The sequence below is a fragment of the Ambystoma mexicanum genome, chromosome 10, assembly GCF_040938575.1.
Source record: "Ambystoma mexicanum isolate Mex_15411 chromosome 10, UKY_AmexF1_1, whole genome shotgun sequence".
Lineage (NCBI taxonomy): Eukaryota > Metazoa > Chordata > Amphibia > Caudata > Ambystomatidae > Ambystoma > Ambystoma mexicanum.
Window position 1 is genome coordinate 50,129,530 of NC_090932.1, and position 25,891 is coordinate 50,155,420.

Sequence of the window (25,891 nt, forward strand, 5' to 3'; positions counted from 1 at the left end):
GGGGCTGGTAGTACCTCGGTTCGGGGACTCCCACCTGGGCTTTGGGGGTGTATTGGCGCAGGCGCTGCGGGCATGTCCCGGCCATGCTCGGGGTTTGGCACTGCCGGGGTTCAGTGTCATCGGGCTCCCTCCTTGGCAGTGGGTTTACGCCGCCATATTCTGGGGGCTCTGGATCTGGCAGATGTATTTTAGGGGGTATGGGACGGGCTGCAGATCTTCTTCGGACATAGGAGAGGTGGTAGAGGTGGGAGGGAGGCAGGGCTGCAGATTCTCCCGGGGGTGACGGTCCTTGCGCGCGCGCTGGCAGCCCCTTTGCCTCTCTGCCTGTTGCGCTCCTCTCCAGCCCTCTGGCCGAGGGCATGGCCGTGTGTGTCCTGTATCTGCGGAAACATCGTGTAGGGAAACAGCACAAATAAATCACATATACTACACAAAGAAGTTGTTTACGTGCAAATGTATTCGCAAAGTGTTTAGAAAACTACTGACAAGCCGATGTCGTAATCTTTAGTTTTTGTAATTCATCTCGGACTGGCTGTATTGCAGGGTCTGCTATTGCATGTTGTTGCCTGTCTGTTTTCGTGCTTGCTTCACCTTGGTTGCTGCGTGGTGCTTTAATATGTGCACAGGGCTGGCTGAGTGGGGCCCGCAGTTGAACCGGCGAGAGCACTAGACCTTCCTTATTGTCCTCAGATTAGACTTGTTGCGGGGTCTCCCCGCTTCACTTATAGAGCGGTTTAGGCATTCGGAACCATGACCCACAATCAGAGATTCAAGCCGCGCGTTGGTCCCTTTGAATGCACGCAGTGTAAGTGGGGCGTTTTAGCTACTGTTTGGAGAGCCCCAACTGCGTAGGTGTAGAGGTCGGACGGTCGCGAGGGATATGGGAGCCAGTCCACTGTTGCCGGTCGGTGTACAAGTGGGGAGGAAGGCGCCGCCTTCTGCATATACCATGTATATTGTGGAAAGAACTGTACGGATCAAGTGGTGTCGGCTTAACCTGTCCAGGGGCTGACACGGGTCGCGAGCGTGGGCACAGTGTATGTTGCAAACGGTTCTTTTTTAATGAGGTTTATAGTGTTCATGACTTACATACATCCTAGAAGGGGTGGATTGGGGCTGGGGAGCGGTGTCTGGGCTCTCGTAGTTTAGGTGGTTTTTAATGTCTGAAGGGGCTCGTCCCTCAGTCGGTGGAGGGCTTGGCGCGGCTGCAGGGGCTCGTAAATCTGCGGCTCGCCTGGCCCCGGGCCACAAGCTATTCCTGAAGGGTGCCATCCGAGCACAGGGCCGGAGCCTACTGCAGGCTGGTTACAAGCGGGGAAAGCCACATAACAACAAAAGCGCCTGCCACATCGGGGCGGTCAATGCAGGCACGTGTCTAGACACAGCAGAAAGAGGTGGCGGGATTACCGAGTCAGCACGTCCTTGTGGAATGACAAATGCCCACTTGAGGTTCAAAGTCGACGCTGTGTGTAGCGCCTCGCTCAATTGTCGCGCGCTTCGTTCTGCACTATTTGACATACTGCTGAGACAGGGGGGCGCTAGGATATGGGGACCCGATGTGCCAGCATCCCGGGCTCTTTCTTGGTCGGCGATGCTTTTTTTGGGTGTCAAGAGGGGAGTGTTCGGGGGAGCAAACCCCAGGAGTTTGGGCTGCAGCCGAGGGTTCTGCAAAAGTCCGGGCGGACAGCCCAGCGGGGGCAGGGGTGCGGCGCCATTTCACAGCCACCAGCTGCGGTACAGGTCCAGCTCTTATACAGGATTATGCTGCTGCCGACCCCCCCCCCCCCCCTCCTTCTTAGCCACAGAGGCTACCCATTTTGGTAAATCTGTGGGCCCGGCATGGGGATTCGCCGCCGTTCTGCTCTAGGAGGGACGGTGGGTTTAGAACACGAACCCACCAGGTGGTTACCCATTACACCCGCACATCGGAATGAGTGGTTGGGGGCGAAGTTGTCCCAACACGCCCAAAGCATTGAATGGGCCGAGATGCTGGGTGACTTTTCCAGTTTCAGGCTTTAGCCAACTTGCCATGTATGCCAACGCGTTTATTTCAGAACGATCTCACGGGGCATGGACACTTCGCCGCTGAAATGTCCATCAGTTCGGTGGCACAGCGGTGCCCATTGACCTCAGGAGGGATAGGGCCACTGCGAAAAGGGTAGGGAAATGTGACCCCGGGACCAAGCAGGGCAGTATCCAGCATAGCAAGAGTGGGGGCGAGCCAAGAAAAGTCAGGCTACGTTTCCACGCAAATGCACCTTGGAACATGAATGCTAAAGTGACATACACTCGTTCTTGTCCCACATATGATGCAGAGCGGCACGTCCACTGCAACTAGAACGTTACTTAAGTCCCTGAGTGAGTGTATTCACTAGTCAGACTTAGAAACGAGCAAGACTGGGGCTGAAGGCAGGGCACACAGCCCTGTCAGATGGCCGTGTCCCCACACCGCGCCAGGCTGCTGCAGTGGCCCAGAACGGGGTGGCACATGGACACCTGTTTGCCATGTGCCCCTGCTCGAATGGCAGCTTCCTCATCCTTAGGGTGTCCATCTTCACAAAATGATTTTGCGGGACACTTTGTACATGGTACCCATCAGAAGCGCCCTCCAGGGTGCAGGTGCGCGCTATTCCATACAGTATCATTCACACCCCCCTCAACTTTTTTGGTAACGCTAGTGGCAGATGGCACTTTAACAAAAATAAAACTGCAAGGCCATTGCATATGCAGGAAACTCATCTACTAGAGCCTGTCCAGGCTGTGTTGCAAAATACATGCAAACCTCCTAATTTGCATATGGATTGCACCAACAGAAGTGACTTCCAAGAAATGGATATTGCAAAGCACATCATTAGTCTTTGACACTTGGAGGCCCTTTGGGAAGTGACTTTAGAAGTTGCCATAAGTAAGCCAAGTGGCAAATAACTCTGGTGCAAAATACCTAAATTGCACTATTATTATATATGGAGCAACGCTATAGTCATTAGGCTTTATTTTATAACAGCCTGATATAAAGCTATGAAGAGGATCACGTACAGAGCTGCAGATGAGACAGAGCGATTAAAGGATTTGCCCAGGATCACCCACTTTGGTTAATGGTGAAACCAGGATGTGGGCAATTTAAGTAACTGAACACATCTTCCCAGGTTTAGTTGATATAGATATTGTTTTAGGTTTGCATTTCATGTGCATAAATAACACTTTATAGCAATATCTTGGAAGCAAACCATATTACATAATAAACTAGCATTATATGATATGGCCTTTCTAACGCGCCTACACACAAGTGTTATAAGGTGCGACGAGGCAGGGAGGGGAAACAGAGGGAAGATAGACAACGATCCTACCAGGCCAAGTGTCATTCAGATCGCACAAGTGCAGGGGAAGGAGGAAAAGGAAAAGTGCGGAGGGGGGAGCACAGTGCAGTACATGGGCAAAAATATAATAACTAAAACAATAAGTAGGGCCAGCTCGTGGCAAGTGCAAGGATAAGTGCAGACATCAGGTGTCAAGTGCTGGAGGGGGACTGTAAGGATACAGAAAACAGTCCCCAAGTGCGGGGGTGTAACTGGCAGGGAGGGGACCTGGTCCCGAGATCAGAGGGTGGCCAGGTAACCAGGACAGTTCATCAAGGAATTCAGCAGGGGAGCGGAGGAGAGAAAGCAGAAGCAAAGAGGAAGGTTTTGAGGTGCTTCTGGAACCGGAGATGGTTCTTCTTAAGTTTCAGGGAGGCTGTTCCAGAGGGAGGCCCCAGCCAAGGAAAGATCTGCCACCAACTCATTGCTTGGAGAAGCGACTGACCCTGAGGGAGTTGGAGGCAGATGAGCGAAGAGCTCGAGAAGGAAGATATTTAAGAGAGTTGAAGGTATTGAGGCCCCAGGCCACAGAAGGCCTTGTGGACAATGCAGAGGGTTTTGAATTTAATCCTAGCAGCCACTGGGAGCCAGTGAAAAGATTTCAGTCCTGGAGAGACACAATGCCTGGTCTTGAGGCCAAGGACAAGTCTTGCAGTCCTGTTCTGGATGAGTTGTAGAGGGTGGAGAGAAGAAGCAGGCAGATTTAGAAAGAGGCTGTTGCAGTAGCTAGACCAGAGAGAACCAGAGCTCTGGAGACAGTGAGCTTCTGGGGGAAGGAGAGGAAAGGAAGAATACCTCTAAGGAGGTGCAGCTGGTAGTCTTATTTCTTAGAGACGTCAGAGATGTGAGGAAGAAGGGAAGTGTGGAGTCGAAGATGACCCCGAGGTTTTTGGCCTCGCAGGTGGGAGCAGGAAGAGGGCCAAGAGCGGCCTGCCAGAGTGACAGGAAAGGAGGGAGCAGGTGTGCCGATGAGGAGAATTTCAGTCTTACTGGCATTAAGGCAGAGATCACACCACTCCTGGATAGCAGTCAGTCAGAGATGAGGGACGGAGAAGAGGTGGCCGGGGGTAACCTGAAAATGAGCTGTCATCCACATAACACTGAAAGTTGGGGCAGAGAGCGGCAATGCAATGGCCAAGAAGTGCCAGGTATAGTTTGAACAGCCAAGGAGAGAGGTTTAGACCCCTGGGGTCACCACAGGTAGAGATGGCGAGGAGAGGAAGGGCCCAAGTTGGACCTGGGTTTCATAATAAACTAGCTTTACACTATAAACAGCATCATAGAAATATATTGAGCAATAAACATGCAGCATGATGCACCCTTCTTGCTTCCCGATCACCCCATTCACATTTCTTAAGGGACAAAAGTCATCCATCCCATCAGTGCCTAATGGCTCAGTGTAATGCTCTGTTGACAGCGAGCAACGTGTCAGGCCCCTGAGAGAGCCACTTTGCTACCCAGAGCTCGAACAATGAGTGTCCAATGGGAGCCGTCCTGTTGCCAGGCATGCCACTGTCCCGGTCCAGCTCTGAAAAGAGACGGGGGGAGGGGTGGTGTCAATGTGCCCCCCCTGCCTCCCGCTCGGTGTGCCACTGGGGCCAAGTGATGGGTTCTGGACAGACCTGGTACTGAGTGATATTAACGTGGTGCATGTGGGCTCTCCTGGCCAGCTGCAGCTCACAGTTGGCCAGCACACTGCATCAGGTAGGTTGCTCAGTGGGTCTAGCGACACCCTGTGAGATCCTTGTGCAATCTGCAGGTCGGCGAGTACAATTCCAGCAAGCTCTTTAACATTGGCGATAAATGCAGCTAGGTGATGGCACGTTATTTTAAGAAGACATTTAGTTTGTGGTGTTTGCTATGTAAACTTTCCTAGGACATCGAGAGTGCGCCCTTGGAAGCTCTCTTTGCCAGATGAGACTGGATACATTACACACATGCAGCTCGAAACAGAAGGACACCTTGCACAATAATTGGGCGACAACATTCTACCCCCTCACCATCACCCCTTTTAAAGCTTGCAAGGTTAGTAGCACTCTCCCCAAGTCCTCCGGGCAGAACCCTTGAGTAAAATCGTGTGTGCATTCTGTTGGGAAGTGGGCCTTTGCTGGAGACAGTTTTTTTGTGAATCAGTAAAAAATAATCTATCTTCATTTACAGCCAGCCGCCTGTGCTGAATTCGGGACTGGTGGGTGGGTTTACAGAAGCTAAATGACGCCACCCAGTGGCTGTGCTCGTGTTTGTTTTCCCTTCAGATCCATTCAGCGATTTGGCAAAGCAATCTGCCTGAATGTGCCTGAACTGCAGCGATTTCCAGACACGAAGCCTTTCCGGCGAGCCCAGACAGTCAGATATTTTAGCTCTCAGAACATTTGTGGCGCTGTTCTTGGAAAGCGGCCTTAGAAAGCACAGCGCCCGCAACCCTCATTAATTCTGATCTGAGAATCTGATTTCACAAACAATACGTTTCTATGTTATAACAATAATAATAATGTTGTATTTAGTTTTCCTTTTCTCTAACAAGTCGCTACTACCCCACATCAATTGCATTCACTCGGCGATTATGAAAGGCGCCGACCACGCCCCTCAATAAGAAAGTTATCTATAGTTTTACACACACGTTTCTGAGTTGGAGATATTAATCTATTTCACGAGTTCAATAAAAAGTATCTTTTTTCATGTATGGTTCAATTTTTTGTTAAGCAAGTTAATTACCATGTTTTTATTTTTAATACTGAGAAAACCACTGGTACATAAACATGCATCGGAATTCTTCAAAGGTTCCAAATGGTTATTTCGAAATCCAAAGTGACTTTGTTTTGAAGTAATGTAGCCTTGCAGCACTAACCAGGGAGCCCGCCATTCCCTGGTACTCTAGAAGGCGGCGACTGAAATAGCTCTGCAGGCTAATGGGTGCACATACGCCTGTCGCGGTGATTTACCGCCCTGCAAATGTCCTCTGTTCTACTGCGCGCTGTATTTATAACTCGTGTCCTTTTTACGCACACGCTGCACAAGCAGCTTACAAGGCAAAGTTCCACTTCACCTATATGGATCTTAGTGGTTGAGGGCCGGGGCTTACAAGAGGGCCATGTGAAACCAGGGTTTGAAGTGTTACAAGTGCCCGGGTCACTAGTTTGGGTAGGGAGTGCTCATTCTGGAAACTCGGTTTTTAACAGGGGCTGACCCTGGAAGTGAGGTTTAAACGTGGATGGGGTGGGGGCGAAGCGACCTTTCAGGGATGCTTGCTTTCTAGGGCTTAAACATTTTAGACTAACCAACAGTTCGGGCTTACAAGCTGCCCAGTCGGCTATTTAAAGTTTTAAAGACGCAAAAGTAGGCTAAAACTGGACTGGCTAGCACGAACTTTCATCTATAAAACAAACTCATATCAAAACATGCAGTAACCGAAGAAGTCCGGCGGACGTGCCCTAGGGTTAAAGAGAAACGGAAAACAAGCCTGTGCGTAAATGTGCTTTATTATATGCGAGTAGTGTGTGCGACGCAGGGCTCGCACCGTTTCCCTCGCCATGCCTTTGCCACCAAGACAGCTAGGAGCACAGAATTTGACCTCGAGTCCGTAAAGTGCCTAAAGGCCACATGCATTGTGCTCTTACACTCTACACTCAAAGGCCATGTGGCGTGTGATGTCGCTCCGCCCTTACGCACACCGTATAGCGCTCTTTAGACATTGTAAGTAAGAATGCGCTATAGAGCTCATCGTTTTATCATGATTGTGTTCCTCCCTTGTAAATACGCGATATCAGATGAACCTGTTTATCTTGGGATAGGCCGCGGGGGCCTAAATATATATCGTGCCGCCCATGTATCTATCCAGCGTAAAAGAGGCTGTTTGTTCATCTTAACTTCTAAGAGCTTAAACAGTGTTAACTCCACCCCCAGTAAGATTAAACCCGCGGCTGCTACCTCTTCAAATGCATTCTGTGCTCTTAAGATGGAGGACTTTAAAGCTATAAACTTACCACTCCATCTCTTATTAACTCGGGCTAATTCATAACGACGCACCTGGACGTTTTTAGTTCTCGCTTCCGAACTCGCTGGACTAAAGGTGCTTTTTTCCTCGTCCAGAATATTTCTCGTGGCAAAGCGCCGTTTGCGCGCCCGTCTGCACTAAGGTGGACCTTTTCACCATTCCATTGGTGGGGGGGAGGGTGACGGAGGGGACCCCGAGTTCTTTGTCCTGGCCTTGCTTTCCACCGGCTCACCATCGGGGCAGATCTGCCAGCCTCAGGGATGGAATCCGCTAGGGATCAGGCGGACGGAAAGCTGGCTTCGCGCATGGGGTTATGTGAGGACGTCCTCACCTGTGAACGTCACTGCGCGAGTGCAGTGTGTACAGTGCAGCTTGTACTGCACCGAGAGGCTGACGGATAGGAAAACAAAAGCACGGCCTGTTCTTGGCCTGCATTGGAGCGCCCTCTGCCGGCCACCGCACGCCCTGCACTCTTCGCTTAGTTGCACGGACTGTTGTTGTGTTTACCCAGCATACATAACTATTACCTTCTCGATTCTATTCTATTCAAATAACCAAAGCATTGTTCAAAGGAAAGCCCTCCACTCCAATGGAAGCATCGGTGCGCTCTGCAGTAAAAAGAAGACTATCAAAAGGGGGTGTCGGTTGAATACTCACAAATGAGGAGATGCGGAAGAAGTTTATGTTGCAGCGATCCCGGAACAGTTGGGGCGAGTAGCCAAGTGCATCTGAGGTCAGGTGGGAGGAGCCAAAGCTCGCCTCCGGTAGCCCACACGAGGCTATGACAATGCCTGGGCTTCAAACAGGCAGCACCGCCCCCCTCCACCCCACCTGAGTGAGGATGATTTTACAAACACTCTGCAATTTATAGCCATGTATTTATTACCATTCCCCACTCTAATGTTGAAACTAAGGCTTTCCGGGGGAGGGGATGGAGGGGGTTGAGGTGGGGCGGGGGGACGGATGGGGCAGACATGTATTTGCCACACTTCTGAAGTGAAAGTAATAGGCTTTCGAGGCTCTACAACAACCGGAATGCCTTGTGGCCTGATTTACAAAAGCGTTTGTCAAGGGAAAAAAACACTGGAAAACGTGTATCAAAGAAGAACAAACACACGCAATTTAGTGAGCTCGTGATTAATATACTGTTGGCAAGACTCGTTGAAACCACCTCATACTGCTCTTATAGAACTCAGAATTTGTATTTAAATACAGTAGATTTAATGTGCACTAATATATGGACACCCGTGTGCGATTGTGCTAGCGAGCATTTAACTGCTGAATAACACAGGACTGGCCAGCTCAACAGATGCGCACTGGTTTGCAGGGGCTGCACTCCCCACCAAGGTAGGACTGGGCCAGAAAATTGGCTCGGGCACCAATAAAAAGTGTCCCACAGTCAGAGGGCAATTAATTCTTTTTGTGACATACTGTTTCATTGATACGTAAAGGGGCGGTTTGTAAAACGTGTTATAAATAAAGAATATTTGTCAAAACTACTGGCTGTACTCGTCAAACTGGTCCATCGTAGCGAACAAAAACGGCCCACACTTACCAAAATTGGCACACAATGGCATGTTGGGCCTGCAATTAGGCAATTGCCTTATAAGCCAGGCAAAACTGTCTCCCACTTACCACATTGAACCGGACCCCAAGGCTGTGCTGAATAAAACTGAGATTATTGGCACATTTGGCCAGTTTAGACACTATTATACTGTTCAACCAAGCTTTGCCAGAAATGTGCTTCGAGAAATCAAATAATTTGCTAATTGGCGATCCATGTGGGGCTTTTTCCTTTTTGACCGCTACGTCTCTCTCATTGGCGAGCCACGTGGGGCTTTTTCCTTTTTGCCCGCTACGTCTCTCTCATTGGGCGAGCCACGTGGGGCTTTTTCCTTTTTGACCGCTACATCTCTCTCATTGGCAAGCCACGTGGGGCTTTTTCCTTTTTGACCGCTACATCTCTCTCATTGGCGAGCCACGTGGGGCTTTTTCCTTTTTGACCGCTACGTCTCTCATTGGCAAGCCACGTGGGGCTTTTTCCTTTTTGACCACTACGTCTCTCTCATTGGCGAGCCACGTGGGGCTTTATTGGATCCCTTTTTGCCCGCTACGTCTCTCTCATTGGCGAGCCACGTGGGGCTTTTTCCTTTTTGCCCGCTATGTCTCTCTCATTGGCGAGCCACGTGGGGCTTTTTCCTTTTTGACCACTACGTCTCTCTCATTGGCGAGCCACGTGGGGCTTTATTGGATTCCTTTTTGCCCGCTACGTCTCTCTCATTGGCGAGCCACGTGGGGCTTTATTGGATTCCTTTTTGCCCGCTACGTCTCTCTCATTGGCGATGCACGATATATGGCATTTATAACGCGCCTATACACAAATGTTTCAAGGCATGACACGGCAAGGGAGGACAGACAACGATCCTACTAGGCCAGGTGTCATTCAGATCGTGCAAGTGCGTGGGAAGGGGGCAGGGATAGTGAAGTACATGGGAGAAGATGATAACAGTAAGTAACGACCACCAAGTGACAAGTGCATGGGTAAGTGCGGGCATCAGATATCAAGGGCTGGTAGGGGGACTGTAGAGATACAGAAACAGTCGGTGCGGGGGTTGCCAGGTGGACAGTGCAGGAGTGTGACGCTGGCGGGGGAAGGACCTGGGCCTGAGATCAGAGGACGTCCAGGTAGCCAGTGCAGTTCCGGTTACAGCCAGGAGGTCCGAAGAGGAGAAAAAGAAGAAGCAAAGAGGAAAGTTCTGAGGTGCTTCCTGAATCGGAGCTGGTTCTCCTCAAGTTTAAGGGAGGCAGGGAGGCTGTTCCAGAAGGAGGCGCCAGCCAAAGAGCGAGATCTACCACCAACTCTTTGCTTGGAGAAGCGACTGCTCCTGAGGGAGTTGGAGGCGGATGAGCGGAGGCGGATGAGCGAAGAGCTCAAGAAGGAAGATATTTAGGAAGAGAGAGTTGAAGGTATTGAGGCCCCAGAATGACTTGTGAATGATGCAGAGGGTTTTGAACTTTATCCTCGCAGCCCTGGGAGCCAGTGCAGAGATTTCAGTCCTGGAGAGATATGATCCCTGGGCTTGAGGCCAAGGACAAGTCTTGCAGTCATGTTCTGGATGAGTTGCAGCGGGCGGAGAGTAGAAGCAGGCAGATTTAGAAAGAGGATGTTGCAATAGTCCAGCCTAGAGAGAACCAGAGCTCTGGAGACAGTGAGCTTCTGGGGGAAGGAGAAGAAAGGAAGAATACCACTAAGCAGGTGCAGCTGGTAGTGTGACTTCTTAGAGACGTCAGATTTGAGGAGAGAAGGAGAGTGTGGAGTCGAAGATGACCCTGAGGTTTTTAGCCTTGCATGTGGGAGCAGGAAGAGGGCAAAGAGGCCGGTCAGAGAGCTACAAGGAAGGAGGGAGAGGGTGTGCCAATGAGGAGAATATCAGTCTTACTGGCATTAAGGAGAGGTCATTGGCGGCACACCACTCCTGGATAGCAGACAGTCAGACATGAGGGAAGGAGAGGAGGCCGGGGGTAGCCTGAAAATGAGCTGGGTGTCATCTGCGCAGCACTGAAAGTTGGGGCAGAGAGCTGCGATGCGGTGGGCCAGGAGTGCCAGGTATTGGTTGAACAGCTAGGGAGAGAGGTTAGACCCCTGGGGGACACCACAGGTAGAGAAAAAGATAGCGTAGAGGAAGGACCCAAGTTGGACCTGGGAGGGTCGGTCGGAGAGGAAAGACGTCAGCCATGCCTGGGCCTGACCAGTGATGCCCAGGTTATCGCAGAGACGGTTGAGCAGGATGGCATGGTTGACAGTGTCTAAGGCAGAAGAGAGATCAAGCAAGATGAGGACCAAGGGGTGTTAGAGTGAAGGTTGGAGAGAAGGTCTTCACGGATGTTCAGGAGAGTAGTTTCCGTACTTCTGCCAGCTCTGAAGCCAGACTGATGGTCATGAAGACAACCAACAGATTCCGTGTGGAGATTAAGCTGGGAGATGGGCAGTTTCTCCAGGAGCTTGCCCAGGAAGGGAGTGATGGAGATTGGGCGATAGTTAGCCGGGCAGGAGGGGTCGGCAGAGGGTTTCTTAAGAGGGTGCACAAGGGAGTGCTTCAGGGGGATGGGAAGACTCCAGTGGTGAAGGAGTGATTGCAGAATGTGGGGCTTTATTGGATTCCTTTTTGCCCACTACTTCTCTCTCATTGGCGAGCCACTTTATTGGATCCCTTTTTGCCCGCTACGTCTCTCTCATTGGCGAGCCATGTGGGGCTTTATTGGATTCCTTTTTGACCGCTACTTATCTCTCAGTGGCGATCCACGTGGGGCTTTATTGGATTACTTTTTGCCTGCTACTTCTCTCTCATGGGCGTTCCACGTGGGGCTTTATTGGATTCCTTTTTGCATGCTACTTCTCTTGTTGAATTGAATGGGAAATGATCACCTAAATATACCTACAGCCTACCTGGCAGAAATTCTTTAATCAACTAGTTTCTGGTCGACTGCTATTCCTTTTGGGGGGTGCAACATTTCAAGGTATGGCCCCGTCCTATGAGCAATCATAATCCTTTAACCATTTCATGGAATATGGCGTCCTCACATACTGGCTCAGCGTCTTTTTTTGATCTGTGATCAAACACATATGGCTCCACGTTCGAGAAAGTTGCCTAAAGATAAGCTGGCACAAATGTTGGCAAACATTTTGTCCCATGCTCTTGTAGAAGTCCCAGTGACCACCTTAGGGGCTAGTGAGAAACAAATCAATCTTATCTCCAAAAGGTGTATGCATCCTTGTACCACTTTTGCTAGTAGCTGCACAGGAGCGCGTGATGATGCTCCCTGGTTTGATGCGGAATGTTGCAGAGCAGAATTTGGCTTGTGGTGCTGTTAGGAATAAAAATAGCACTTCTGGATTTAGGTAAAAAAGAAAAGGTCAGGCGCGCACTCTAGTTCCCAGTCTTTTTAACCCTTTAGCTAGTAATAACTGGGTTTGATCCTAGCAATGTTAAAAAATAACAGGGTTAAATCCCAAATGTAAGTGGTAACAGGGTTGGATCTCACAAAAAGTTAAAAAAAAATATACCAGGGTTAAATCCCAACTGCCAGTTCAAATGCACAGTAGTTCTGCTCCTCCAAGTACTTTCGAGTCTCCAACTCTCTTCAGGGAGGCTGTGTTTCTTTTCAGCTGTTGCCAATTGCTTTTTTAATGACCGTCTCAAGGAATTCTGGTCTTTGTAGTGATGGCACAGTGTTTTGTTCAGGAGACCAGGAACTAATTCCCCTCCAAACACACACATCTTACCCAAAATTGGGGGAGGGGGAAAAAACCATGATTATGGCTCTCCAAAGTGAGGGCATGACAACCCCCGGTGCTGCTGCCTCCAGGACCCGGGCTTCATGCAACATTAAGTGAAAAAGAAAAGGTCAGGCGCACACCTAGTTCCCAGTCTTATTAATCCTTAAACTAGTAATAACAGGGTTTGATCCCAGTAATGTTAAAAAATAACAGGGTTAAATCCCAAATGTAAGTGGTAACAGGGTTGGATCCCACAACAAAAAATAGCACTTCTGGATTTAGGCATAATCTTAAGAATGACTATAAAAAACTCCTGAGGCTGAAGAAAAAAATATTCTTTGAATCGCAGTGGGAAAAGCTAGAAAAAACTATACATGATGGAGTTGTAGAAAACATTTGGAATTTGGTAGCAAGTGGATTCCGCGAGGGCACACAGAATGTCGCCTGCCCAATATCAGATTGTGAGTGGGTGAAGCATTGTAAGCTCATTTTGTTTGCAGATGGTGCCCCATCCACTTTTTTTACCCAGGTATCCCCCCTACGATAATAAGTCTTATTTTCTCAGCAGACAATGTCTTGACAGCTATTAAAGGTGCTAAGCCAGGCAAAAAACCGGGCCCGTATGCCTTTAGACCAGAAATATGTGGTTCCCTGAATGGTGGACGCTAGTCTTGTTAAGGGGGTTTAATTCGATTGCTGCATCCTTGGTTATTCCGAGGTCCTGCACACTGAGCGTAATTAAACATTTTAAGACGGGCTCACGGCCAGATCCTCTGCTACTGCTCTAAATCAATACTGGACAAAATGGGAAAAATCCTTACTAATTGTTTACTGGTCAGGGTGGAGACATGAGCCAGGGAAAATAATATACTACCATCTATAAGGCATGTTTTAGAAAAGGCTTCACTACATTTGACCACGTTTTTGTGCTCTTGACCACCATTGACAAACATGTGAGGTTAAGAGGGGGTGTAGTATATGCATGGTGTTTAAACTCTATCAATTGCCTCCTTCTCTGGAAAAAAATCTCCAGAGAATGGGCATCTCAATCCTCCTTCTGCAACTTATTGTCTGCATTTACGTTAACACTAGGGCTTCGGTTAGCGGCCACTCTAGAGCCGGGCCTTCCAGTGAGTTCTCAACTAACTAGGCTGTGTGCCAGGGTTGCCCACTGGCTCTGCTGCCGTTTATCATCGTTTTATCAGATTTTATGTCTGGCCCACTCCAGAAAGGTACCATTTCTCAGCATCTGAATGGGGTTATGTACCCTACCCTTTAATATGCAGATGATGACATTTTCTTGTATTTGACACCAAAGGGACTTTCCAATAGCTCGAACTATGCAGCTAGCTATTTTAAAACCAATGGCTTAAAATAAAATTTGAAGAAAACAAAGATAGTGGTGTTTGGCATCAATAAAAGCAAGTACAATTGGTCCATAGACAATGTGAATATAAATGTGGTTGACTCCTATTATGTGGGCGTTAGGTTCTCGAGCAACTGTTTCTGGTCTGCTCAATTAGCATTATAAGAACCATTTGCTTACCCGCCTGGGTTTCTTAAAAAGATTTAATCAAAAATATGGGGGCTTCTTTTTTGATAAATACATTCAGGTGCTGGAAGGTAAGGTCTCTTCTTCTATCTTGCATGGTAGGGAAATCTGGGGCAGTGTGAGTTGTTCTGCCCTCGATCCCGTTTTGCATATCTACTTGCGAAAGCTGCTGGGTTTGAATACTGGCACCCCAGGGTTTCCTCTTTCGGAGCTGGGGTTTTAAATATTGTTGCTCGGGCCGAACTTGGGTTCCTCAAGTATTTCCGTAAACTACACTCTTATGCTTTAACGAACCCTAACATCGCAAATGTGATGTAAGAGCTAGCAAAAGCTGAGACCTATGTCACATACCCATGGTACAGGAAAAGTTACACATTGTGCAGTAAGTGAGGGATAGATTTTGATGAAGCGGGGGTGGGTGGGGAGTTGATGACTAAACGGCTCAACTTGAAAGCAAGAAAAACAAAATGTGAAAATAGTATGAAAAATCTACGCTAACTGGGACACCTACAGTGGCACATTGCACCACGAGAATTTCTCAGGGAAATCTATCCGTTCACAGGCACAGATACGTATTATGGCTACGGTACATCAGAATGTTTTACCACTAAGGTCCCGGAAGTCGAGGCAGTTCAATACTAAGCTTTGTATTTGTGGTAGTGGGGCTGTAGAGGATTTAACCCACTTTTTATTTATCTGCGGAAAACCTTTAGATTTGGGAAGCAAGTGGTTGAGAAGACATTTCATTTCTAACAATACTAGGCTTGTTTCAGATGCAATGAATGTTGTCCTGTCATGCGTTAATTTTTGCTTTGTTAACAATTTATGTGAGTGCATTATTGCCTCTTTTGTGCATGGAAAGGAGATTTTAAGTTTATATTTTTCTCGCCTTTTATCAAGTCTTGTTCTTAACAGTTGCACTGTATATTAACATTGTTTTTAATAATTAATTTTCTATTGTTTGTAAATGGTGAGAACCGAAATAAAGTGCATGTCGATCTATCTTACAAGGGGTTCCATTTGGAGTTTGTGCTATACGACTTTGAGTGACTTACATTACCCACTGTACTTCAATTCGACGATGGACTAACCAACCACTCTGTAGATGCCTGACATTCAGAGTACGAGAACGTGGGCTTTCCTTATCCGACATTGACTTCGGAGTCAGACCACCACTTCTTCTGCTGGAGGTCCTACCCCAGGGTCATTTAACTGTACTGCTTGCTCGAGGAAAGCTATGGTGGCTGTGTTATGCATGAGTGCAGCCCCCATTAAAACAGTAACCCTTCTGAGAAAAAAAAACCTTCAAACGTTTCACCAGTGCTAAGGCCACTAAACCTGTTTCCACCCCTGTGACTTCTCACTGTTGACCTAACCTTTGGTTCAACCAAAGTATTCCACTAGCGGCCCCTCCCGTCAGAACCTGCATTTGACAAATATGGTGTGCGTGGTAGAACCCCAGAGGAAGCATGAAGCAGAGAGTGCTGACTTGTGTGTGCTCCAGATTCCTGCCATCATTGGAGCTCTCCAGTGGATCTACAGTGCACACGGCTGGCTCTCAAAGCCCATACCCCACCTTTTTCTTGGAAAGCTTGTTGCTAGCACATGGACCCTAGTGAGCAGAGAATGCCTTGAAATAGCCAAATCCCACCCAACATTTCCCAGAATACCAAGGCTGCAGTATTCTCCAATATCTACTGCTACTCCTTAGATTCTTGGGATATCGTGCGCAAGGGCTGGTCCAAGCCTCCTGCCTAGAGAAGCATAAGGGTAGAATCTGCATTGCATTCTCAAACCCATGAACATTCGTTGAAAGCGTTGCCTCCCAGTGTCCTTTGTTTCAGCAGGTCTCCAGCATTGGATACTTCATTTTGATAAAGATTGCGCAAAGATAAGTCGAAGTTTCCTTAGATCTCTTAAGTGCAACAGGAACTTATCATGATCAATACAAAACCAATATCCTGGGTATCTTTATCCTGTCTAATCCTAAAAGAAATGTCTCCAATCAACTGAAATCATGAATAAGCGTGGAAGACAGGGCACGCTTTTGGAAATGAAATCTTGCCCTACTGTGATTAGAATTAGAGCAGTATGGACACGGCTGTATGTATGAGCGGTGATGTACAGCAAAGGCGTGTCCTGTCCCTGGACCCTACGTTCATTTAGTTATGACTTGGAGCTCTCCAGTGGATCCAAGGTGCATAGGACTGGCTCTCAAAGCCCAGACCCCACGTTTTTATTTCTTGTAGGCTTGCTGCTGTTGGTGTATTTGGTGGTTTGAGTTTATACAACCCAGCAAAATCTATTGCATTAAGAGCCCGTGTTCGGAAGGCAGCACAAATCTACCGTTTACATTGACGGGACACCCAAGTGCAGTGAAACCTTGGCAAATGACTAGGTAGACATTGATAATTGCCCATAAACAGATCGAAATTAGTGGCAACTGTTTAGCTCCCGCTTGTAGCTCACTTTTGACTCCACACAACATGTGACATATAAAATGCCTATATAACATTAACCCTGTTTACAAATGCACTAACAAGAACCCTTCGTCCTTTATAATGGAGAGAAATGTTAGATTTGCAGCACACTTAGCATTAGCGCCTGCTTGTTTTGGGAATCCTCATGGCAATGGGCAGGATGGGCATTGTTACCCATCTACCTACCTGCATATGCTGTGCATTATGTCGGCTCTACCCAAGAGTCACTTGTTGGTGCCAGATGGGGGTGTACGTGTACGAAAGAGTATGGAACAGATATTTTCATACTGAGCCGTTGAGGGGGCAGTGGGGCTATTCTAGGGACCTGAAGGTAAACTATAGAAGGGCATTCTGCTATGGAAAGAGGAGCACGGCCTTTTGGTGAGGCTGTTGCGGCCTCATCCCGAATCATGGAGATACCGAGCGAGCGTCCAGGATACAGGGTGAGTCTCAGCAGTGTGGGCCGATGACCCACGCTTGCATTTATAGCTGGTGAGCTGGGAAGTAGCTGCGGAGACCTCCTGCAGTTTGCTCTAATCCTTGCGCGCAATCGTCTGTTTTCCAGACTCCCCGTATCGAGTCATTTGCCTATAAACGCGCAGGGTTCTGTAATCTCAGTTATCTGCGCGTGTATCTGCTTTGCTAATGTGCGACTTTGGTTGTAAGCATTTCTGAGTTGGTAGCCCTGAAGGAGGCGATGATTTGGGGGTCAGAGGGCGCTCTTACGTGGTCTTGTGCACGAGAGCAGTGCTCTCCGGCCCCCCCACGTGCACGGATATGCAGTGGCTGAGGTACAGCAGAGTACGTAACGGGGCAGCAGTTTACTTTGCCACGGCGGGAGTTTTCCATCGGACTCCACACACCTAAAATGTGCACTCGATGCAGCCATTTACTGTTGCTTTGCGCGTGGAGTCCTGCACTCCCTTTGCTTTTGTGTTAGTGGCGCGTTCGCTTGTGTGCTACCGTGCACTTACCTCGGACTGTGAGTCCTGAGAATATACGTGTAGGTTGGCAGCTGACCGTCATGGGCAGTGCAGACGAAAAGGCACACAAGACAAAATCATCTGGCCACATTTAACACCAGATGCAACAATGAAAACTGTACCTCAAAGAAGTGTAGAAAAGCGACAAATGGCAGTACGTATTTTAACCTGGAATTTAAACGTAGTGTTTTGAAATGTAATCCATCATGACATTGAGTGGCATGTAGAAGGTTGAAGGTTAACCACAAAAGCCGGGGCAAACATAAAAAGTTACAAGCCATCAGTCCGACATAGTTCCTCACCACCTCCATTCTACACATACACAGCGCAGCCACTATCCCGACAGTCACTCGCCACCTCTACACATACACACAGCAGCCACTATCCCAACAGTCACTCACCACCTCCATTCTACACATACACATAGCAGCCACTATCCCGACATAGTTCCTCACCACCTCCATTCTACACATACACACAGCAGCCACTATCCCGACATAGTTCCTCACCACCTCCATTCTACACATACACATACGCATAGCAGCCACTATCCCAACACTCACTCGCCACCTCTACACATACACACAGCAGCCACTATCCCAACAGTCACTCGCCACCTCCATTCTACACATACACATAGCAGCCACTATCCCAACACTCACTCGCCACCTCTACACATACACACAGCAGCCACTATCCCAACAGTCACTCGCCACCTCCATTCTACACATACACATAGCAGCCACTATCCCAACACTCACTCGCCACCTATACACATACACACAGCAGCCACTAGCCCGACAGTCACTCGCCACCTCCATTCTACACATACACATAGCAGCCACTATCCCAACACTCACTCGCCACCTATACACATACACACAGCAGCCACTAGCCCGACACTCACTCGCCACCTCCATTCTACACATACACATAGCAGCCACTAGCCCGACACTCACTCGCCACCTATACACATACATACAGCAGCCACTATCCCAACACTCACTCGCCACCTATACACATACACACAGCAGCCACTATCCCAACACTCACTCGCCACCTATACACATACACACAGCCGCCACTATCCCGACATAGTCACTCACCACCTCCATTCTACACATACACACAGCAGCCACTATCCCGATATAGATACACACCACCTCCATTCTACACATACACACAGCAGCCACTATCCCAACATATCACTCACCACCTCCATTCTACACATACACACAGCAGCCACTATCCCGACATAGTTACACACCACCTCCATTCTACACATACACACAGCAGCCACTATCCCAACATAGTCACTCCACCACCTCCATTCTACACATACACACAGCAGCCACTATCCCGACATAGTTCCTCACCACCTCCATTCTACACATACACACAGCAGCCACTATCCCGACATAGTTCCTCACCACCTCCATTCTACACATACACACAGCAGCCACTATCCCGACATAGTTCCTCACCACCTCCATTCTACACATACACATAGCAGCCACTATCCCGACAGTCACTCGCCACCTCTACACATACACACAGCAGCCACTAGCCCAGCAGTCACTCGCCACCTCCATTCTACACATACACACAGCAGCCACTATCCCGACATAGTTCCTCACCACCTCCATTCTACACATACACATAGCAGCCACTATCCCGACATAGTTCCTCACCACCTCCATTCTACACATACACACAGCAGCCACTATCCCAACAGTCACTCACCACCTCCATTCTACACATACATACAGCAGCCACTATCCCAACACCCACTCGCCACCTCTACACATACACACAGCAGCCACTATCCCAACAGTCACTCGCCACCTCCATTCTACACATACACATAGCAGCCACTATCCCAACACTAACTCGCCACCTATACACATACACACAGCAGCCACTAGCCCGACACTCACTCGCCACCTATACACATACACACAGCAGCCACTATCCCAACACTCACTCGCCACCTATACACATACACACAGCAGCCACTAGCCTGACACTCACTCGCCACCTCTACACATACACACAGCAGCCACTATCCCAACAGTCACTCGCCACCTCCATTCTACACATACACATAGCAGCCACTAGCCCGACAGTCACTCGCCACCTATACACATACATACAGCAGCCACTATCCCAACACTCACTCGCCACCTATACACATACACACAGCAGCCACTATCCCAACACTCACTCGCCACCTATACACATACACACAGCAGCCACTATCCCGACATAGTCACTCACCACCTCCATTCTACACATACACACAGCAGCCACTATCCCGATATAGATACACACCACCTCCATTCTACACATACACACAGCAGCCACTATCCCGACATAGTTACACATCACCTCCATTCTACACATACACACAGCAGCCACTATCCCGACATAGTCACTCACCACCTCCATTCTACACATACACACAGCAGCCACTATCCCGTCATAGTCCCTCAACACCTCCATTCTACACATACATATAGCAACCACTATCCTGACATAGTCCCTCACCACCTCCATTGTACACATACACACAGCAGCCACTATCCCGACATATTTACACACTACCTCCATTCTACACATACACACAGCAGCCACTAGTCCGGCGTAGTCGTACACCACCTCCATTCTACACATACATACAGCAGCCACTAGCACGACATAGTCACTCACAACCTCATTCTACACATACACACAGCAGCCACTATCCCGACATAGTCACACACCACCTCCATTCTACACATACACACAGCAGCCACTATCCCGATATAGTCCCTCAACACCTCCATTCTACACATACATACAGCAGCCACTATCCCAACATAGTCACTCACAACCTCATTCTACACATACACACAGCAGCCACTATCCCGACATAGTCACACACCACCTCCATTCTACACATACACACAGCAGCCACTATCCTGACATAGTCCCTCAACACCTCCATTCTACACATACATACAGCAGCCACTATCCCAACATAGTCACTCGCCACCTCCATTCTACACCAACACACAGCAGCCACTGGCCCGACATAGTCACAATGGGAACAGTCAAGCTGCGAACAAAGAAGTCTAGAACAAACAAAGGGAAGAGTGAAGCTGCGAGAGCAAAGCAGTTTAGAACATACAAAGGAAAAGTAAATCTGCAAGCCCAAATCATGCCAGGACAGACAATAGGAACAGCAAAGATGTGAGAGCAAAGCAGGCTGCAACATACAATGGGAACAGTAAAGCTGTGACCACAAAGCAGGCTACAACAAACAATCGGGACAATAAAGCTGTGACCGCAAAGCAGGCTACAACATACAATGGGGACAGTAAAGCTGTGAGAGCAAAGTAGACTGGAACACACATTGGGAACAGTAAAGCTGTGAGCCCAAATCAGGCTAGGAGAGACAATGGGCACAATAAAGCTGTGAGAACAAAGCAGACTAGATTATACAAAGGGGAACATAAAGCTACAAGCCCAAATTAGGCTAGGACAGACAATAGGAACAGCAAAGATATGAGAGCAAAGCAGGCTGCAACATACAATGGGGACAGTAAGGCTGTGAGAGCAAAGTAGACTGGAACACACATTGGGAACAGTAAAGCTGTGAGCCCAAAGCAGGTTAGGAGAGACAATGGGAACAGTAAACAGAGACGAGACTGAGCTGATGATTTTAGAGTCTTCAGAGTTTGCAGCTTGCAGGATAGGCCCCTGTGCCATTCCTGATTTACTGCCAATTTCTGTATATCAATACTGATTGCTTGCACTGTGAAAGTCACTGTCTAATAGGTAAATCCTATCCAGATCTGTCAAACTATTGGAAGCCTACAACTGCAATAACCAGTAAAAGCGAAGCTATATTGCTAGCATTTTCTGAAAGACCTATGTTTGTGCTTTTCAGGAATTGAAGTGAATTGTGGATTGTGAGACGATCTTCCAGGTGAGTGATTTTCTACATTATAAAGTTGCCCAAATTACTTCACCCAATACATCAGGCTGGAGCTTTAGATATGTGTGTAATTGATCATTACCACTTAACGTTTAAGTAAACTCTGCATGTGTTGGCCACATTTTGGTACCCGCCCTCAGGACCAGTTAATTTTAAACCTCAAATATTTGCACATTGGCACGTCTTTTTCCTTTTTACCCTACCCAGTAGTTCCAAATCAAATGACATCTGTCAATATTCGCACCTAGGACCAATAAGGTTCAAACTGTTGCCACGTGCTGCTGTTACAATACCCTTAGTCATCGTTTGGTTTTGTCTCCAGTACATCAGGATGGCGTCTCCTTCGGACAGCTGTATCCAGTTCACACGCCATGCCAGTGATGTTCTCCTGAACCTGAACCGCCTTCGAAGCAGGGACATTCTGACCGATGTCATCATTGTGGTGAATCGAGAGCATTTCCGTGCCCACAAAACTGTCCTCATGGCCTGCAGGTATGCGATCTGAAGAGACAGACCACCACATAAAAAACTGTTTGCTTTACTGCCAATAGCTGAGTACCCACTCTCAAAGTATTGCACGGGTCTTTGTTTGGGTGAAGGCATGTCTGTTTGAAACTGCTCTGCCTTGGCCATGCGTGAGAGCTGGAGCAGTCCTCTTCCTCCTTTATTCGCAGCACAATGGATGTAAACCTCTTTCTATAGCTTTTCTGGCATCTCTTGCTTAATGTGAGGGTTGGGTGCAAGTGGCAAGGGGACCCACTAATAAGTCTAATTGCTCATTCAGACTTTCTGATTACAGGGCAGCCCCAGTCTTGTCCCTGACAGTTCTCTTGATAGCATCCAGTCTCCATGAAGAATGCACGTTCCCCTTTTGATACCAACATATTGGGTCACAGGTGCCTAGTTCATGCCACTTACAGAAAGAACATGTGCCCTAATCCTATCTTATTCTTTGTTCTTTCACGCTGACTGACCTTCGCAAATGCAAAGTGTTCTTTCCGTTTTTCATTCAGACAGGCCCCGGTTGACCACGATGTATTTGTTCATAACGACTAAGCTGCATTCGCAATACAACACACTGCCTCTCCCAATACAAAACGTAAATATCCTCCTCAACTAATCTTTACAAATGGGGAACATATGTTGAAATACCTCCAAGATTTCTTCCCAAAATTTAATTTTGGAAGTGCTTTAATTTCGATTATTTAATGATACCACAGTTTCCAAGAAGCCTTTTTTAATGTGGCTTTCTTTTTAGGCAGTGCTGATTGTTTCTAGTTTCAGATATGTTGCAAAGAATGCAAGGGAAACAAGTCTTGTGTGCCTTCTTCCCCCAACAGCGGTTTGTTCTACACGATCTTCACAGACCAGACGAAGTGCACTTTGAATCTGGTCAACCTGGACCCTGAGATAAGCCCCGAGGGATTCCGAGTCCTGCTGGAGTTCATGTACACATCGCGCCTCAGCCTGAGGGACAGCAGCATTTTGGCAGTCATGGGCACAGCGCTCTACTTGCAGATGGAGCATGTTGTCGACACTTGCCGGAGGTTCCTTAAGACCAGGTGAGGCATGCATTCACTCTTTGTGGAGGTGGTAGTACGGGTAAATGGCAAGTTGAGGCTATGCAAGTAACATTTCTGATGAGGCACGGTAAGCACCCGCAATTACACACAGCCACAACTGAGTGCTTTCAGGGTACTTGGGCAGAGTATCATACAAGTTGATGGCAGATCACTGCCAACTCTCAGTGGGAAGCTCAAAGTAAGGGGATCTCTGCCTCTTCACACCGCCATTTATACCCAAGTTTACACCTCCACGTGTTTCGCACTGGGCTGTTTCTGTTTGCGAGTCTATCCTTCTGGATGTGTACCTGAAAGCCGAGATCAAAAGACCGACTTTGCAGATTCCAGGCGAGAAGACCACTCCGGCAAGTTCCGTCTTTGGTTCCCGGCCCTTTTCAGGTGGGTGCAGGGGTCACCACGAAAGAGCCGCTTTCTGCTGCGCACTGCGCTCCTCCCAACCCTTCCATTTACTTGCTGCGGCTCCAACTAGTCGTTCTGCAGGCTACATAGACGAAATCCTGACGTACAGCACTACTGTACGCAACCTTTTGTGCCGCGGGCTTCAGGTTCCATGGCCTACAGACCACGAATGGTCATTCCTCCTGAAATAGAAAGCATTTGATTTCAGGGTGCCTGATTGTTATTACGCGAAAACTCCTTTGCGTAACAATGGCAGTAAATGACCCATAATTCAATGCAGTCAGTCACACAGTTAGCACACAGTCACCTCTTTGTACAAACCCCTATAATGGAGTAACCTTTTCACAGCTTCCCGCCTTGCAGAATTGTGTTTGCATTTACTTATTTCCAGGTGTATAGTTCCAATGTCATTTTTGTGCGTCCTGATGTAAGAATGTTGTACTGTTTTGCATCACTAACCCTGTAATAAATGCCATAAACTGATGGCCATTTCTTTTTTTTTGTCATCTTAGTGAAGAGATGGTGCCACCTGTGAAGCCACTCGGAGAAGAGTTTATGGCGGGAAGAATGCTGCTGCCCCAAGATGTGATGGCATATAGGACACGAGACATGTCCGAAAGCAGTGGGCCACTTCGGAGCACTTCTCTCTGCGATGGAAGAGCTTTTGTCCCTGGCTTGTATAGTGGTATCCCTGGATCCCCCTCTTCTTATCCCTTGTACAGTCACATCCCAGTGCACGGATTCCACTTCCCAGAAGATGAGATCCGAGATGGTAGGGTTCCGGCATCGGAATTCACTAGAAGCAATCGGTTTCCAAAGGAGAGTGTTCTGTCCTGCACCAACTCTAGAACACTCATCCCAGAATATAGCAGAGCTGTGACGGACGCTTCAGGCAACATGTGCCAGAACTCCAGCTACTCGCCAAAGGAAGCTCTGAAGGAAGATGCCCGAAGTGACGTGCAGTACAGTGTAGCTTCCGGTCCCAAGGTGGCTGCTTCCTCGGTGAGGAATAATTCCTACTTCACTTGTGATAAGAGAGTACATGAGGAGGAGAGAACCTCTTCAGAGGACGAAATAAGTAATCACTTTAAATCATCCAATTCGCCTGCAAACCGCAAGGGTCTTGTGAGCCCTCAGAGTCCTCAAAAGTCAGACTGCCAGCCAAATTCACCAACCGAGTCCAGCAGTAGCAAAAATGCACGTATCAGTCAAGACACCAACTCCTCAGTGACCAAAAGTCCCACCGACCCCAAGGCCTGCAACTGGAAGAAATACAAATACATTGTTCTCAACTCGCTCAACCAAAGTGCAAACAATGAAAGTCCCACCCAGAATGAGGGGGGAAATCTTTCCCCCCAGTCCTGCAATTCCACATCTGCTTGTCAACCAACGAACGAGCCGGACAATCTGGATATCCCAACACCTATTAAGATGAACATGAGCGATGCCTCCACAATACCTCCAGCAAGCCTGCTCAACCATACCACCAGGTAAAGGCAATATTGTTGCTTCAGCCTTCTGCAGCTGTCCAAAAATGTTAAACACCGTTATCAGTGTTTTCTGTGAAGGCTTTTGTACACGTCTAGGTAATTGATTAATTGAAATATTTCCATCAATCTATTGTTGTTGTTTATTGGGAGTCTCCTTAAGTGTGAGGGCGTATACCCAGACTGGAGTACCTTCCTGTCGTTCCTTTGAAATGAGCTCTACTTCACTGATGAAGCCGAACAAAGCTGAAACATCAAGTGTTTCTTCTAGTACAGTCTAAAACGGACATGGCCCAGCAGTTTAGACTGGACTGCTCCCCTTGGCGGAAGAATAAGCAGGTTCCTTCTCTGAAGGTCCAGTCACGCTCAAAAACAATGGTCTGGAAAGTTGCTCAGGCCAATATGAGGGTTATGATTAATTAAAAACCTATCTATTATAATTTTGTGTTGATTAGTTTTCTTTTTTTAAAAATTAAAATCTAGTTCATGCCAGTTTCTTGGCATGGATCCTGAGGGTTACAAATTTTCATCTGAGCTATTGACATACAAGAAAAAACGTGCATGTTTCGATAAGGAGTTGAAGCAAGACCCCCTTAAGCACTAAACAGAAATTATCAAGCAGGAGCCATATAGATGACCAGTGAACAGCAACATGAAGCAATCGCCAAGGACTATGCACTGGACTCTAGTAAGGAAACACAAATGGGCTCTTGGTATTGGAAAGTTCACTATATTTCAGCATTCTGCGGCATTTCATGTGGGTACCCGTTCCACTGATTTAATCGAAATGGAAAAGGGTA

At 48.0% G+C, this 25,891-nt stretch overlaps 1 protein-coding gene and 1 long non-coding RNA gene across 5 annotated transcripts in view; one reads left to right on the plus strand and one right to left on the minus strand.

The window, feature by feature from the left end:
• Positions 1-8,065, minus strand: part of LOC138491133 (uncharacterized) — a 208,249-nt gene extending 200,184 nt beyond the window's left edge. Inside the window, exon 1 of the long non-coding RNA XR_011275960.1 lies at positions 8,008-8,065. This is a non-coding gene — a long non-coding RNA (uncharacterized lncRNA). The remainder of the gene's footprint in view (positions 1-8,007) is intronic.
• Positions 1-25,891, plus strand: part of BCL6 (BCL6 transcription repressor) — a 34,961-nt gene that overhangs the window by 1,426 nt on the left and 7,644 nt on the right. For 2 of the 4 annotated variants that reach the window (XM_069617476.1, XM_069617473.1), the window contains exons 2-5: positions 21,575-21,613; positions 21,945-22,114; positions 22,963-23,184; positions 24,117-25,094. In XM_069617476.1, coding sequence (XP_069473577.1) covers positions 21,954-22,114; positions 22,963-23,184; positions 24,117-25,094 — 1,361 coding nt within the window. In that variant the 5' untranslated portion in view covers positions 21,575-21,613; positions 21,945-21,953. Of the gene's footprint in view, positions 1-5,047; positions 5,382-17,282; positions 17,798-21,574; positions 21,614-21,944; positions 22,115-22,962; positions 23,185-24,116; positions 25,095-25,891 lie in introns of those variants that run through there. The other 2 variants (XM_069617474.1, XM_069617475.1) reach the window with 2 other exon arrangements.